The following is a 17,584-nucleotide window of genomic DNA, read 5'->3' as shown; positions in this document are numbered from 1 at the left end:
ACAACCTTAAATGCAACACAGGAGTTTATATTTAATCCTGGAGGTAATAGGCTGCCATTGGAGCTTATGGAGTGGGATGTTACATAGAAAACCCTTTTGGTAGCTGGAGGGACCATGGATTGGGGTGGGAGAGACTGGATAAAGGCAGAGAGACCAACCAGAGGGCTATTGCAATAGTCCAGGGTAAGAAGTAATGAGGACTTGCACTAGAGCAGTGGTTATTGTGAATGGAAAGGAGACAGATGCCAGAGATGGTGTGAAGGTAGAAATAACAAGATTTGGTAGTGGATTGGATATGAGTGGTGAGAGAGAGTTGGGAGTTGAGTGTGTCACATTGATTTGAGCCTATGTGACCAGGAGCATGCAGGTGTTCTTGATATGTAACAGGCAAATTAAGAAGAGAGGACAATCTGGGGGAAAACCACAGTTTTGTCTTGGACATATGTTTGAAATGCCTATAGCAGGTGATGAGGGTCTGTAGTTCAAGTGAGACTAGGACTGGTCTGGGAATCATCTGTATAGAAATGATCATTGAATTCATGGAAGTTGGTGATATAATTAAGTTGGTCGCTGTTCTTAATAGTCTTTGAGGATTTAAGACTAACTCAAGGCCCCTTTCCTTCAGATTGAGTGTGGCCACTGATGTTGGCTCTCCTTGCCCCATTTCACCTCTTGGCTTTCATCATTTCATCTTCTTGTTGGGATGAATTGGCGTTGCCACTTTTTTCATGATTGGGTGAAGCCACAGAGGGCTAAGTATCTGCAATTTGCTGTGAGTTGTGGGTTTGCATGTAGTGAAGTGTTTGTAAAGCCTATACAACAGGAGAGCAACTCAATGTAGGCAACTCACGGAAGCCTGGAGGTCAATTTGTCCTGATTGGTATTTCCTTCCTGGGATCATATATGCTGAGAGGGTGATACTTTCTCTTTTGTTAATTTACAAGGATTTTTCCTTGTTGGGATTTTCTTTGTCCTATAATTACTTCATCAGATGTATAATTTCGTTTAGGTTGGGTTTTGAGAATAAATGGGGACTGGGAAAAGTATCTAGTCTACCATCTTGTTCACTTGACCAGTAGCCAAACTCTTCATCCTTGAAGGATTTATAATCTTTTGATAATGAAAAATAAAATAAAATTAGGAAGACACAAAATTAGAAAATTGATGAATGTATACAAACTTGGCAGATAAATGAAAGTATACAAAGTAGCTCATTGATGCACAGGAGTCAACTGGGACCTTGGGGACATTCTCAGTAAAAAGTTACATGTAAGTGGATAATTGATTTACAACAGCTTTTTTTAGATGCTTTCCATTTTCCTGCCAAAGGCAGCAGAATTTCCCACAGGAATGAAAAATTTTCATAGTCTCTGGATAGCAGTAGCTAAACTACTCATAGTACTTTGCAGTAACATCAGCCTCTCTAGAAACACACACGAAAAAATACAGATATAGAGCCCTGATTCTATAGAAAGTTATTCTATAAATAAATTGCAAGTCATTGACTTTAAGAATAATATTATAACTGAATTTTCTTCTGAATTTCTACTGACAAAGTACGTTTGTTTTCAAATTGTGAGGCATCTGGGTGGGGACAAGAGAAGGATTTCTAAAATTACTATTAACTAATATCTTTGTGCTTCTTTTTTTTTTCCAGAATACAGTTGCTTTTGAATTAAGATGATTTGATGCCTTATAATAAAAGCTTCATTAACCATGATGGCTACACAGACATTAAATATAGACAGCTATCAAGATGGTCAACAAGTGAGAGCTTTGTAATTTTCCTAAAATGCTTTTATTCGTTTTATTGACTAGAGCCTTTATAGTGTTAATTACTAAATCAATTTATGTGATTGTTACTTAACTTTTAATTATATGTTGGTCTTGACAGGTTAATTCATAAAACTTTTAAGTTCTTAAGTGAATATAAAACATAAAGCAATTTAAAAATTGTTAGCAACTAGATATTAATTATAACTAAGAAATCTGCTTGTTAAGTAAAAATCTAATTGATATCAGTCTGAATAATTCTATTGATTTTTTAAAATTAAGCTATAAATATGAGATTTAAAGATTAAGTCTTTGTTATATTGTACATATTGCTCTTTGGAGTGTGGGACTTCAATTTTTAAAAAATGGGAAACCTGTTTTCACATAATAAAAAAAAGAATTTATGTATAGAAAACAACATTCAACTTGTTCGTCTCTATATGTCTTGATTTTAATCCCTGGAAGGACAAGAGAGATCTTTTGGTACCATAGAAATTAACTATTTACTGCTGTAATTTGGATTAGGGTAAGATTCACATATTGTCATTCATGTTGGCATAAATGTTATGGTTCTGACATTGTTATGTTAGGTGCTTGACATTGGATTTTAGGATCATAGTTATAAAGCTATCATTCTGATGAGTAAAACATCATCTAAACAACTAGATACATGTAAGATACATATACAGAGGAGATGGAAGGTAATCTGAGAATAGAAGGTACTAGGAGCTATCTTTCTTGTAGAAGATAGGACTTGAGCCTTGAGGAAACAAGTCAGGGGTATTTGGATATGGAAGCAGAGCATTCCGGGCAGGGGGACAGCCCCAGTGCAAAGGCCAGAGATGGAAGTTGGAGTGCCATGTGAAAGGAGCATCTAATAGTGTAACTAGACTGTAGAATTCCTGGAGGGGGTAGTAAAGTGAAAGAAGTCTGGAACTGTAAGAAGGGCCAGATGATAACTTTAAACGCCAAACAGAGGGGTTTATATTTAATCCTGGAGGTAATAGGCTGCATTGGAGCTTATTGAGCGGGATGTGATGTAGAAAACCATTTTGGTAGCTGAAGGGAGCATGGATTGGAGTGGGAGAGACTTGATAAAGGCAGAGGGACCAACCAGAGGGCTACTGCAATAGTCCAGGGTAAAAAGTAATGAGGGCCTGCACTAGAGCAGTGGTTATTGTGAGTGGAAAGGAGACAGATGCCAGAGATGGGTAGAAATGACAAGATTTGGCAATGGATTGGCTATTTGGGGGGTAAGACTGTGAAGTTGAGGGTATCCAAAAGGCAGTTGGTGATGGGGGGTCTGTAGCTGAGGAGAGACAGCAGGGATGAATATCTTCATGGGTATAATTAGTCCTCCAGAAGTTAATGAGATCACTTAGAGAAACAAGATGGAGTAAAAAAGAGAAAGATTGCTCAAGACAAGGCCTTCCTGCATGCCCAGGTTTAGGGGACATGATATAGAGGAAGAGCTATCAAAATAGACTGAGACAGGGGCAGCTAGGTGGCTTAGTGAATAGAGCCCTGGCCCTGGATTCAGGAGGACCTGAGTTCAAATACGGCCTCAGACACATGACACTTACTAGCTGTGTGACCGTGGGCGACTCACTTAACCCTATTGCCTAGCACACACACAAAAAACTTAGACTGAGACAGAGCAGATGAGAAAAGAATTATAAGAGGTCAGTACCATTAAAACCTTGAAATGACTTGCCCAATGTCACATGTAGGAAGCAGAACCCAATTTGAACTGAAGGCTTCTGACTGATAATTCAGTGCCTTTTCCAATGCCAGTGGCAGTACACCATAATACTACTGGAATCAGACATGTTTTCAAGTAAGCAGAATCTTTTCATTTTTACATTTATTTTGAACTTATTGGAGCAAATTATTTTTATTCTTCATGTTACTATTGATTCAGTAGTTTCTGGTTAAGAGATGCTTTTTATACATTCTCAGTTGATCCTCACAAAAAGCCATCAGGTGAGTAGTACAATTATTATCTCCCCCATGAATAAACAGCGTCTCAGAGAAATTAAGTGAGTTTGGGTCTGCTCTGTGCAGCTCTGTCTGAAGGGAAAACCAAACCAAATTCTTGCCAATGTAAATCCCTTTTCTGTTTGCTCGCTAATTTATATTGATAGTGTTGTCAGATACACTGGTGGTAAGAGGTTTATTTCTCCTCGTAACATAGGGTTTGACAGCAAGCAGATAGCTGCCTTAGCTATGAATTGACCTGCTTTCCATGCAGGAATCCTATGGAGCTTTCAATTTTTCTGTCAAAGTTGACACAACAGGGAGAATTAGAAGGTACCATCAGTATGCTCCTTGCCCATCTTTAGGTCACCGCATTCAGTTTAATGCCTCACATGCAGTGGCTCTTCAATAAATCTTTGATTAGTTGAGTGAACAACGTTGATTCGGTTTATTTTATCCTTTAGAATCAAACTGAAAACAACTTGTTGAGCCAAAGTTGACCTGTAGGCTTAGTTCTTTTCTCGTCCTGGAACTGAGTGTAGAGAGAGATACAACATTTATTAGAAGCAGCTGTTCTGTGCTGGCTACTTTGATATGAATATAGGCCATCAAGAGAGTTCCTGCCTATGAAGAGCTTACATTCTATTCAGGGAGGGAGGGGTAGAGGTGGTATTGAGATGGCTGGGATTTGGCATGGAGGCCTGGTTCTGGGAAAGATATGTTGAAAACTCCCCTTTGGAGCAGGGGGACCCAGGAATAGAGTTCAAGATTATGGTGGTGAAGGGAGATGAGGATGAACTCTTTAGTGCCAGCAGCATGATGAGGAGATGACTAGAAAATGCCATGAGGGCTGTAGAGATAATCTGCTTTATAAAGTAAGCAAACATTTATTATTAATGCTTCAAGGATACTTGACTTTATTCATTTAGGTATTCCCCTTATGTTGCAAGCCAAGCCAAATCCCTCCTTAATAGAGGGTTTATTGATTGCTATGGCCAAAAGAATTAGTTATGTGGTGTCCAAATATTTGGTCATGAGCCTCTCTTATGTTAAGCTATTCCTTAGATCTCGGGTATAGTCAGTCAATCACTTGGCTCGTAATTGATATCTTTCCAACTTGGTAGCACTACAAGCCTGAGTTGGTGGTCTGTTGGCCCATAGCCTTTAAGAACTGAGGCTCTGTTCTATGTCAGAGGAAAACAAACCATTCACTTTATATATAATCTTGCTGAAATGTCTCAATACAAAATACATAATATTGTGATGAGATTATATGCAAAGTAAATTCATTTAGAATGAATTAAATTGTCCCCCTGCTTTGTTTATAAATTTGGAATTGTGTTCATTTAGGGAAACTCCTTTAATAGAAAATTTAATTACTTGTGGTGAGACATGTTAAATTAATAATATTCATGTAGCATGCTGGACTATAAATAGACAATAATATATGATTTTCCCAGTAGTGGTATGAATCTCTTTTTAATCAACCATCTACAATCTTTCATTCAGTTGCTTTTTTTTTAAATGGTACTCCACAAAACTTGACTGGTAAGAATTAGGGATGTAAACTATGGCCATAGAAAAACATTTAAATAGCTTATTTTTTAAAATATTTCATTTTTTCCAATTGCATGTAAAGACAATTTTTTGCATTCATTTTTTATAAAATTTTGAGTTCCAAATTTTCTCCGTCCTTCACTTCGCTACTCCCCTCCCTAAGACAGTAGGTAATTTGATACAGATTATATATGTGCAATCATGTAAGACCTGTTTCCATATTAGTTGGTATGAAAAAAGAAATAGTTTGCAAAAAAAAAAACCTTACAGTTTACAGAAGGAAAAAAAAACAAAAATAAAGTGAAAATAGTATGTTTCGATCTGCGTTCAGACTCGATCAGTTCTTTCTCTGGATGTAAATGGCATTTTCCATCATGAGTCTTGGAATTGTCTTGGATCATTATATTGCTGAGAAGAACTAAGTCAATTATAGTTGATCATCACACAGTATTGCTGTTACTGTGTACAGTGTTTTCCTGGTTCTGTTCACGTTGCTTTGCATCAGTTCTTGTAAATCTTTTGAGGTTTTTCTGAAATCTGCCTGCTCTGCATTTCTTATAGCACCATAGTATTCCGTTATATTCATATACCACAGCTTGTTCAGTCTTTCCTGCTTTCCATGCAGGAGTCCTATGGGGCTTTCAATTTTTCTGTCAAAGTTGACACAACAGGGAGAATTAGAAGGTACCATCAGTATGCTCCTTGTCCATCTTTAGGTTACAGCATACAGTTTAATGGTTCACATGCAGTGGCTCTTCAATAAATCTTTGATTAGTTGAGTGATTGATAGGCCTCCCCTCAATTTCCGATTCTTTCCCACCACAAAAAGAGCTGCTACAAATATTTTTGTACATGTAGGTCCTTTTATCTCTTTTATAATCTCTTTGGGATACAGACCTAATAGTGGTATTGCTAGATCAAATATTAAGATTAAGCTTTTGACCTAGCATGCCATTAGCATGGCTCTTTTAGCTAATTAGACATGAAAGTATACTGAGTGATTTTTTTTAAAAATTGGGTGTCTTTAGTACAGAAAAATGAAGGCTAAAATGTTAATGTTTCTTTTGGGGCTGTGAATGAGTTAGAATAGCAGATTCAGGGAATAGAGATCTTAAATTCCCTTTCTTATAGTATGTCCACACTACTGAGGATGGACTCTCTCATGGATCAGTTATGTAATGAAAAAGTACTTGCAAAAAAGAATCTTTGAAGGATATCAATGTGGATCACAACTCCTTCAATCCTCATTGTTTGCCTTTACATACATACATACAGTATTTACCCAAAGCACTGGAGTCTTTCCATTAGATCTTCTAATAGATTACAGTACAACATTCTGGCTGCCCACTTATATTTTTGTTGTTGTTCCTCTCATTCTTTGTTTCTATTTCTATCATTATACATATATTATACATATTACATATACATATACATATATTATACATATATTTTGTCATACATATATATATATATATGTTTGTACATATACAATCTCAAAAATTAACAAATGGAATAGGAGTTCCTGTTGTACAAACCAAATAGAATCTGGAATGCAGAATAATAAATTTTTACTTTGAAACAAAAGAGAAAATCTCTCAATTCATCTTTCCCTTCAGTCTCTGGCAACAGCTGATATTTATGAAGTGTAGTAAGATTTGCAAGGCACTTTATATATATTATCTTAGACAGCTTCCAAAGAGAAAATAAATTGTTTTTTCATAGTTTAAAAAATATTTTATTGCAGAAAATTAATTGCAGTGGAATTCAGCAAACCTAAATTGCTATCTTGCCTCTTTACTAAAGTTATAGGACTTTGGATAAGTCACTTAACATTTCATGGCCTTCATTTGCACATCTGTAAAGTAACCTCTAAGGCCTCTTAAATAGATCTAAAATGTGATGTAAAATACAGCAACGTTCCCAGTTTTTTTCTAAAAAGATGATATCAGTTTATTTAATAGTCAAAACTTGTGAGCTTTTCTTTTAAGGGACTGGCTTTCATTTACTTAACAAGCATTTATTAAGCATCTCCTATATGCTAAACACTGTGTTAGATGTTAGAGGAATAGAGAAATTAAAAAACAACCCTTGACCTCATGGAATTTATTGTCTGTTGGTGGGGGATGGATGGACAAAGCGACACGTTAAACAGATTAAGTAAATTCCTAAGGGTGGTGCTGTATATATGTATATTTCTTACAGGCTATCCTCACTTTTGAATATAACACATTATTAGAGACATCTTAAAGCAGATCACCTTAATGAAAGATCATGATTATATATACATTGTATCTTAAGTATAATTTTAACATTGTCACTTAATATATGTTTGGATATTAGTGGTAACTGTTGAAAAAGCAAGTAAAAGCAAAGTAAAAGTATAGGTCCAAATAAGTGGAATGGGGAAAATTGGAATATTAGAATATAAAACAATGAAAAGCAGTACTATGTGTACTGTATTTTTAGTTAGCATTCTTCATCCTTACTGTCTCCAATTGTAATCGTTTTTCTACATGTCTTCTATCTTAATAGTCTTCGATCTTAATACATTGACAGGATAAAGACCCTTCATAAGAGCTTTCTAAATATTTCACCTGGAAGTTCCATTATTATTTAAAATATATCATTTATAGTAATGAAATAGATCTGAACTTGACTTATCATTTACCCTGAATTTTTTTTCTTAAACTAAAAAAATTTCTACCAATTAACCTTATATAAAATGTGTAAGAACGAAAAAATGGGTTCAGAATCACTTTTAGTTATATTAATTTTCTTTTTTAAACTAATGTATGATTTCCTAATATTATTATGACTGTGGCATAATGGTAATGCCATAGCATCTGCTTTTTATATTTCCTCATTTACTGTAAGTACTGTCAGTTTAAATTTTTTATTCTGAACTTCACAAACACACCAAAACATTTTATAAACAAATGAATATATAAACATATATGCAACAAAACATATAAAGTAGAACAGAAAAAAGGAATATATTGAAAGCATGATCCTCTTTCTACAGATAATTTGTTTTTAAAAAATATGTAACAAACTTATTATGTTATTTTCAAAGCTGGCCCACTTTGTTTTCTAATGAAATTCTTTCTGTTCTCTCTAGTGCATTTTTTTAAAAAAATGCTTCAGTTGCCCTCTTTTATTTATTTATTTTTTTGGCAGTATTTTCTCTAGCTTCCCTCTTCACCCCCAAGTTTCATCCCCATGAAAAAAAAAAAAAGAAAAATTCAACACATATAAAAATTAGCATAGTAAAACAAAACTAATCCACATATTTGATATATCCAAAAATGTATGTTTTAGTGTGTACCTTGAGTTACTCACCTCTGTCTGGAGGTAAATAGCATGAGTCATTACTGGTACTCTGGAATCATGGTTGGTCATTTCATTGGTCAGAATTCTTAAGTGTTCCAAAGTTGTTTTTCTTTACAGTGTTGTTAGTATATCAGTTGTTTAAAATTTCATTTTGCATAAATTCATGCTTTTCCATGTTTTTCTGAAACTGTCTTTTTTTAAAATGATGTAATGATATTCCATTACATTCATATACTATAAATTTTTCAGCCATCTCCTAATTGATGAGTATTCCCTTTGTATTCAATTATTTGCCACAATTAATGTTTTTGTATATATGGGTCCTTTTCCTTTTTCTTTGATCTTTCTGGGGCATAGGCCTGTAGGTATTGTATAGTAGGCACAATTTAGTGACTTTGGGATTCGTTCCAAATAGCTTTCCAAAATGGCTAGACCACTTCCTAGCTCCACCACCCACGTAACAGTGCCTGTCTTCGCAGTCCTTCCAAAACTTGTAATTTTCTTTTTTTTTTCCCTTTTTAGAGTTGTACTTACTTCCACTTTTAAAATGATTAATGATTTGAAACACTTTTTTATATAGCTATTGAAAACTTGGATCTCTACTTTAGAAAACTACCTGTTCATATCCTTTCACTATTTATGTTAGGGAATGGCTATCATTCTTATACATGAATCACTTCCTTATAAATCTTGAATATCAGACCTTTATCAGAGAAACTTGCTGCAAAGGCTTTTCTTCCCAATGAACTGTTTCCCTTCTCATTTTGACTATATTGATTTGTTTATGCAAATACTTTTCAATTTTAAGCAATTAAAATTGCCCATTTTATCTTCTTTATTCCTCTCTCCTCCTTGTTTGGTCATGAACCCTTCCCTATCCATAAAAGCAATGCAAAAGACATTTTCATTCTTCTCTAATTTGTGTTGGGACTTTTTATGCCTGGGTCATATGTCCATTTGGCACTTATTGTAGTATGTGTACCTTGATGTTGGGTTAAATCTAATTTTGTGTCCAGCTCCTTTCCAGTTTTCCCAAGAGTTTTTGTAGAATAGAGAGTCACTATACTCCAGTAGTTAGAGTATTTGCGTTTACTGAACAATTATATTAATATGTTTATTTGCTTCTGTACCTTTCAGCTAATAGATTAAATTTCCTATGAATAATTTCATTGATTACTGCTTTGAAGAATAGCTGGATCAGTGGATAAAAAAAAATTTGGAAAGAAATGCAACATTCTACACACAGTCTGTGTTGTTCAGATCTGAACCCAGATAAGAAACTTTAAGGGCTTAGACCAGGAGGACGTTGATCAGACTGTCCAGGATCAGACCACTTTGGGGGCCTTGACAGCTTGCAGGTCAGACTTCTAGGTCACCTGAACAAGTTGGAGGATGAGATATTTTCTTCAAAACCTCATGAGCTCTCAAACCTCTTCAAAATAGGAAATATGTGTAAGAGATAAAGCACTTTCAGGTCTCCCCCCAGTCTAGATGCCAAGAACCCAAACAAGGTAAAAATTTGATAAACTAGCCACAGAGAAGATGAATAATAATACCTAAACCCTAATACTTGCTCACCTAGAGCCCTCTAATCCACCCGTCCCCCTTCTGACCCACAAGCTTACAACAGAACTCAACTCTACATCAACCTCTTGCCCTCCCCCACCCCCTCCTCCTGTTACCTGGAGATTCAAACTGTAGAAATTTGCTCAGACTGTGATAGTATAGCTTCATGACAGCACTTTTTGCTAAAATAGAGCTTAGCCACAGAACAGAGCAACAAACGGAACAGAGTAGGATAGACAGAACATATGTCTACTTCTGCGACAGAACTCAACTTTGCACCCTTACTTCTGTCCCTCCCTAAAGGAGATCCAAATTCCAAATGGCAGAAATCTTCTCAGGCTGTGATAACAATGTGGGGGGTTCTGGACCACTGGGCCAGAGAATTTAGTAACAAATTCCCACCTGGGTGATCTAGGTTTCCTAATCTCTAGTAAACAAATAATTTTTCAAGTTGACATTAATTCTGAAACTCACACCTTCTCAGCCTCTCTTGCCTCTGGGGCTCCTCCCTTCCTTTGATTGGAGATAGAGGAGGTTGAAGAGCTCCTTCTGGCATTTAAGGAGGGCACCCAGGGAATTTACCTCATCATTTCTGACCCAACTGATCTCCTGGGTTTCATGATCTCCAGAAACTCATCATTCTGAAAGATGAATTTAACTCTGTATAACTAACGTCTTGGATCATTTCCTACCCTGACTGCTAGACATTATCATGCTCCCTGTTGGATACTCACTTCTCAGCTTCTTTTTTATGTGTTGTCTTCCACTATTAGATTGTGAACCCCTTGAGGTCAGGGACTATCTTGTGCCTTTTTTTTTTCATTTACGCATAACTTAACAGAGTGCCTGGCACATAATAGGTGCTTAATAAATGTTTATTCACTGAGGGGGCAGGAAGTGTATGTGGGGCTAGATAGCACTCCACTAGGCCTGAGGAAAAGAGACCAACATCCATCTGGGGCTAGTTCTCTTCCCCCAGAAGTCACTTGGGGAAGAGACAACCTAGTGAGCTGTGAATTGTCCAGTTTGGGAGGAGGCTGAGACATTTTGGAATCCACCTTATAGGGCAACCATCATCATAGGGGAGAGAATTTAAAAGTGAGAAATAGGGGGAAATAAGAAGAAAAACTCTGAAATTACCAAAGATCCCAAGAAGAAGAAAACTCAAAGAAGTTGAGCGTGAGCAGATAAACCAATAGGGAAGGAAATATGACTTCCAGAACATGTAAAAGAGTTCAGGCATCTATGAATAAATATTGAAGGAAAGTGATTTAACAACTGATGGGGCAGAGGTCCCTGTGGATTGCCAAGAGAGCAAGGAACCATAGAAGGTTGTTCTTGGATTTAAAAGAAAAATAAGAATTGTGAGAACAGAAGTACTGAGCAGAGGAGAAAAACTTAAATCACAGTGGCAAGTCTCACCAAAGAAACAAAAGAGAGGAAAATTGGGAATGCAAATACAGGGTAGTGAAAGGACAATCTGGAAGAAGAAAACCAAAAAGCAATAACATTGAAAGAAGAAAAGCCAAAAGATACAGTTGAACAGCCAAGAATAATTTACACAGAAAACTAAGTATAATCCTTGAAAGGAAAAGAGAACCTTTGATTAGAGGATTTCTAAGCATTTCTGATGAAAGGACTATAACTTTATAGAAACTCTGAAATCCAAACACCTGAGTTAAGAGAAACATAAGAAGATAAACATGAGCAAACAAGCATAAGGCACTGTTTACGTTGTATTATGGGGAGATAATACATGTGTCCCCTTACACTGTCTTATCAGGGCTCTTGGAGGGAATTTAATAATACAGAGGTCTTGGGATTTGTTTGTTATGTTTTGATGATCTTAAAAGAAAAATGAAAAGTGAGGGGGGAAAAATACACTGGGGATGGGGGAAGGAGAGGAAGAATGGGGAAAATTATCTCATAATTCAGGTACAGAAGTAGAAGTCTATACAAACATGAAAGTGGGGGGAGGAGCAGGCAACACTTGAATCTCACTTACATTTGGACTGGTTAGAGGAGAGAAGAATATGTACACACACATGGGTACAGAACTACAATAGGAAAACAGGCAGAAAAAGGAGAAGCAGGGACAAGAGGGAGGGATTAGTTCTAAGCAGAACAAACTCATAGTGGGGTGGATCTTGAAGAAAGATTTAAAATTATTAAAAGGATAATTTAACTGTGTGGGCTGTGGGGAGGTGGAAGAGGGGAGAGCACTGGAGATGAGCACATTCTTCCTTCTTTATAAAGAGAAGGTGGAAAGCAAAAGTACAAAAAATATAGGGGAAGAGGTTTTAGGGAATCACACAGTAATTTTTGTGAATGTCAATGGGATGAACTCACCCACAAAATAGAAGAGCATGGAACAGAGTAGAAGCTAGAATCCAAAAATGTTGTTTACAAGAAATGCACTTGAAAAAGAAAGCCGAATGCAGTCAAAATAAGTACCCGGAACAAAATATAACATGCGTCAGCTGAAGTAAAAAGGCAGAGGGTAGTAATCATGAACTCAGACAAGGCCACAGCAAAAGCATATTTGATTTAAAGGGAAACTACATTTTGCTGAAAGGTACCATAAACAGTGAATTAATATCCAGTGCTTAAGATATATACCAGATGGCAGGATCTAAATATTTAAAAGGGGAAAGCTAAATTAATTACAGGAAGAAATAGGCAGTAAAACTGCAATGGTCAGGGATCTCAGGCAGCCAGGAGGTGCAGTGGATAGAGTGCCAGGCCTGGATTGAGGAAGACTTATCTTCCTAAGTTCCAATTTTGCCTCAGGCACTTACTAGCTGTGTGACCCTGGGCAAGTCACTTAACGCTTTTTGCCTCCTTTCCTCTGTATAAAATGAGCTGAAGAAGGAAATGGTAAACCATTCTAGGGTCTTTGCCAAGAAAACCCCAAATGGGGTCATGAAAAGTTGGATACAGGTGAAAACATACGAACAACTATTGTGTGTTCTCTGTCCTGGTTACACAGCTGCAGGCTCCCATCTAGGCTATGTCATAGAGGGCTCTTAATGAGCCTTCTTTGCTAGACCTTGCTCTCCACCGACTGCAGGCTTCTTGTCTCTCTGGGCTGGAAAAATGACTCATTGTGGGTTTCTCCTTGTATTTCCCAGTCACACTAGGTCTGGTGCTCTTCTTCAGTCTTTATTGGAGTAGTCTGAAAGTGAGCTGGGCTGTACTGCTGCCTCCTATTTTGATGTTTCTGCTGATTCTTCTCCACTGATGATTGGAATGACATTCTTATTTCCTGAAGATACAGTTACAAAACATAATATGAGAAATAACCTGCCACTTTGGAGATCATGCCTTTCACCTTCAGGACCGGAGTCAGTAATTAGGCCCTCACTTCTAGTACTCTTAATCAGGATCAGAGCCTTGGACATTTTGCTATCAGATTGTAGGGACCCAGATAACCATTTTCTATCCTGTATTCAGTGATTCTTGAAGGAGAACCAGTGTCATTCTTCATCATCACAGGGCCTTTGAGGGTTGGGGCCCTAGTTAAATGTTACTATATCCCAATCCAATGGCTAGCTAACTCCCATTTCTCCTTCTCCTAAATTCTGTGATTCAGAGTTGTTGGCTGCCTTTGTTAAAATCTAAGTCCCTGCTACCACTCCCTGATCTTTTATCCACCTCAGTCCTACTCTTCCAGAGTACCTAATTTGCTTACCCTTTTTCAATTTTTCCATTCTGAAACAAGTTTCTTTCTTTCTTTTCTTTTTTTGCTTAGATGACTTTCACATTCCTTTCATTTTTGATCTTGTGATCTTCATATACAGATAGATGCTTGGCTCCCTCTAAAAGGTATTTTATCTCTGGTCCCCCACTCCACTGCCAAGTTCACCTTTTCTGTTTCTCTCGAACAATTTGGGCTAGGTGACAGGGAATAGAGATTGCAATATTTTCTTGAGTGGGGGGAGCTAGGCAATGGGGTTAAGTGACTTGCCCAGGGTCACACAGCTAGTAAGTGTTATGTGTCTGAGGTCGGATTTGAACTCAGGTCCTCCTGAATCCAGGGCTGGTGCTCTATCCATTGTGTCACCTACCTGTCCCTGAGATTGCAATCTTAGATCTAGAAGTGGAAGAATAGCAGAAGTCATCTAGCTCCCTAATTTTATGGATAGGGAAACTGGGACAGAGCAAAGATGGTAGAATTATTTGAAGCAGTGCAATGAGTTCCTTTCCACAAACTCCTCCAAACATCTAGAAAATGTACCAAATCCTGATAGGGGAGAAATCCAGAAAAAAAAATTTAGTCCTCTAATCCAGTGTGTCATAGAGAGGCAAACAAGGGAGAGCTGAGGACATTGAGAATGGGATCTGGCCAGGAGCATGACTTGCTCAGAGCCCTGCAGTACCCAGGGAAAGAGGATGTGAATTTCACCATGGCAAGAGGAGGTCCCAGACCCATATTGGAGTACTGAAAAGAGGACAGGTACATTACTGGTAGCTTTGTTCAGTTTCATGTCACAAATCCATGTTGAACAGAGAAGGGCACCTGCTCAGGGGAATGACATTCCTGGGTAGGAAGACCCAGAATTATTTATAGAGAAAGGAAGAGATTCAGAATCAACAACAGCAGTGATGTTGCTCAGACACTAGGTGCTGTGTAGGGTCTCACTTTCCAGCTAGAATCTAGCCCAGCCTGCAGAAGAATTACCCAGACAGGAATCTGAGACCAAAGGAATCCTAAATTCTGCCACTCCAAACCAAAAGCTTTCTAGCTGGCCTGTAGAGGCTGAGTCCAGTAGCAAGTCTGCTGTTGTACCAACCCAAACACAGGTCAGACTGGGGTAGGAAGGAAAGGTCAGCAATCAAACTTTGTGCTGGATCAGACCACTTTAGGAGCACTGAAAGCTTGCAGGTCCCCAGTGGTCTCTGAGATCTTGGAATAGCTCAACACTTAATACCTCAAGAAAACAGCAATAGTCCTCCCTTCCAGAAGTGCTACCAAGCTCATTCCTAATACCAAGTCTGAAGTCCAGAAGCAGGCTGACCAAACAAAAGTCCCCACCATAATGCCTTGTGGTGGTGGCAGGGAAACTCAATACGCAAATGCAGAAGAGAATGACTCCAAAACATTGATGAGCAATGCCTCAGAGAAAAACACAGCTTGGGCATAAACTCAATGAGAATTCCTAAAAGAAATGAAACAAGAGTTTTTAAACGTTTAAAAACATTTTTATAAATGAATCAAGCAAAAAAAAAAACAGAAAAAGAAATTCAAGCCATGGAAGACAGAATTAGAAAGGGAATTATCAGCTTAGCAGAAAAGGCACAAAACCTTGCTCAGGCAACAAATTCCCTGAAAATTCAGATGGGTGAAATAGAAGCCAGTGACTCCATAAAACAAGAAATAATAATGTAAGGTCAAAAGGATGAAAAATGGAAAAAAATGTAACATGTCTCATAGCAAAAACCAACCTGGAAAATAGATTGAGGAGAAAAAAAATAAAGAATCATTGAAGTAACTGAATGCCATGATCAAAAAACATACAGCCTTAGAGATTCTATTTCAAGAAATCTTAGAAGGAAAGTCTTGGAACCAGAAGACAAATAGAATATCTTGTCCTATCCTGAAAGAAAACCCCCACAATGCAAACTCCCAGAAACATTAGGGCCAAAATCTAGAGGTTTTAGGTCAAATGAAAAATATAGGTAGATAGAAAGAATTAAAATACTAAGGAAACTTTGTCTGGAGCATTCATGATTTAGCAGCAACCATCACTTTGATTAAAGGAGCAGAGAACATGGAATACTGTGTTCTAGAAGGCAAAGATTATGGGGCTTACAGTGAAGAATAACTTACCCAACAAATTGAGTATAATGCTGCAGAGGAAAAAATAGATCTTTAACGAAATAAAGGATTTCCAAGTTTTTCTGATGAAAAGATAAGAACTGCAGACAAACTTTGAAGTTCAAACATAAGGGTGGAGAGAAATATAAAAAGATAAACATGGATGAACAATAATAAAGCACTAAACACAGATAAACTTTATATTCAAATATGAGGAGAATGATATGTGTTCCCTCTGATCATTATCATCATCAGGGTTTGGAATCCAATCAGACAAGGCCTGAGAATCGTTCTACAAAAGAATAGAAAAGAAGGGAAGAGGAATACACTGGGTGTAAGGGAAAGGAGGGAGGTTAGGGAAAATTGTCCCTCATAATCAGGATACACAAATACACATATATACAAATGGGGGCGGGGGGAGTGACTGACATTGAACCTCGCATCTGAACTAGTCAAAAAAAAGGAAGAGGGACAGTTAGGTGGTACAGTATAGAGCACTGGTCCTGGAGTTAGAAGAACCTGAGTTCAAATGTGGCCTCAGACACATAACACTTACAAGCTGTGTGACTCTAGGCAAGTCACTTAACCCCAATTGCCTCAAAAAAAAAAAAGGAAGGAAAAAGCACAGACACAGAGTTGGGTACAGAAATACATTTGACTTAATAGGGAAATAGAGAAGGAGGGAGGGGTAATAGATTAAGTGTGAGATTAGTGCTATGCAAAACAAACTCTAAGGAGTTTATACCAAAATTGTAACTCTATTTGAGGCACCAGAGAATGGGAATCTGAAGAGCTATCCACCAACTGGAGAAAGGATTAACAACTTAAGGTATATAGATGTGATGAACTCTTGTCAGTGTAATAATCAGTGACCAATTCCAGAGGATGAATGATGAAACATGTTCTCTACCTCCTGATAGAGAGGTGAAGGACTCAGGACGCAGAATAAGATGCCTTTTTTTTTTTTGGACATGGCCAGTGTGGAAATTTATTTCAATTGACTGTACATGTTTGTAAAGGGTTTTCTTTTTCTTGTGTTTGCAGTTGGGAGAGGAGGATTCAGGTGAGTGGGCCAGAAGGCATATTTTGGGTAATTAAAACAAATAAAATATTTACAGATCAGAAAACTGAGGGTCAGAAAGATTAAGTAACTTGCCCACGGTGACACAGCCGGTGGGTGTCACAGGCTTTGTTTTATTGTTCTTTTCATTTATTATTTGTTATTGAATATATCTTTTTTCTGGTTGTTTGCTTTGTAATCAGTTCATATAAATCTTCTCATGTTTTTTAAGGTTTGAATCATCCAAGTGTGAGGTGAAATATTGGAGTTTTTTGAATTAATGAATGAATGGAAAAGCCTTTATTAAACATTTACTATGTGCCAAGCACTGTGCTAAGCCCCCAGAATTTAAATAGAGAATCAAGACAGTCTGTCCTCTCAAGGAGTTCATGTTCTAATGGGAATGGGAGGTGATGCATATAGAAGTTCAGCTGTAGGATAAATGAAATGGCTCTTTGATCCTTATGGTGCAGTGGCAGTGCAGATGATGATACCTTTTCCTT

General features: G+C 37.3%; 1 protein-coding gene across 4 annotated transcripts in view; it reads left to right on the top strand.

The window, feature by feature from the left end:
- The window catches only part of PKNOX1 (PBX/knotted 1 homeobox 1), a 166,350-nt gene that overhangs the window by 69,970 nt on the left and 78,796 nt on the right, over positions 1-17,584 (top strand). For all 4 annotated transcript variants that reach the window (XM_020973870.2, XM_020973868.2, XM_078146502.1 and 1 more), the window contains one exon: positions 1,658-1,767. In XM_020973870.2, the coding sequence (XP_020829529.1) occupies positions 1,717-1,767 (51 nt within the window). In that variant the 5' untranslated portion in view covers positions 1,658-1,716. The remainder of the gene's footprint in view (positions 1-1,657; positions 1,768-17,584) is intronic.

Source organism: Phascolarctos cinereus, unplaced genomic scaffold (genome assembly GCF_003287225.1).
Source record: "Phascolarctos cinereus isolate Bilbo 61053 unplaced genomic scaffold, phaCin_HiC Scaffold_726;HRSCAF=1367, whole genome shotgun sequence".
Taxonomy (NCBI): Eukaryota; Metazoa; Chordata; class Mammalia; order Diprotodontia; family Phascolarctidae; genus Phascolarctos; species Phascolarctos cinereus.
Note: the sequence above shows the minus strand (reverse complement) of the source record. Positions and strands in the feature narration are given on the sequence as shown.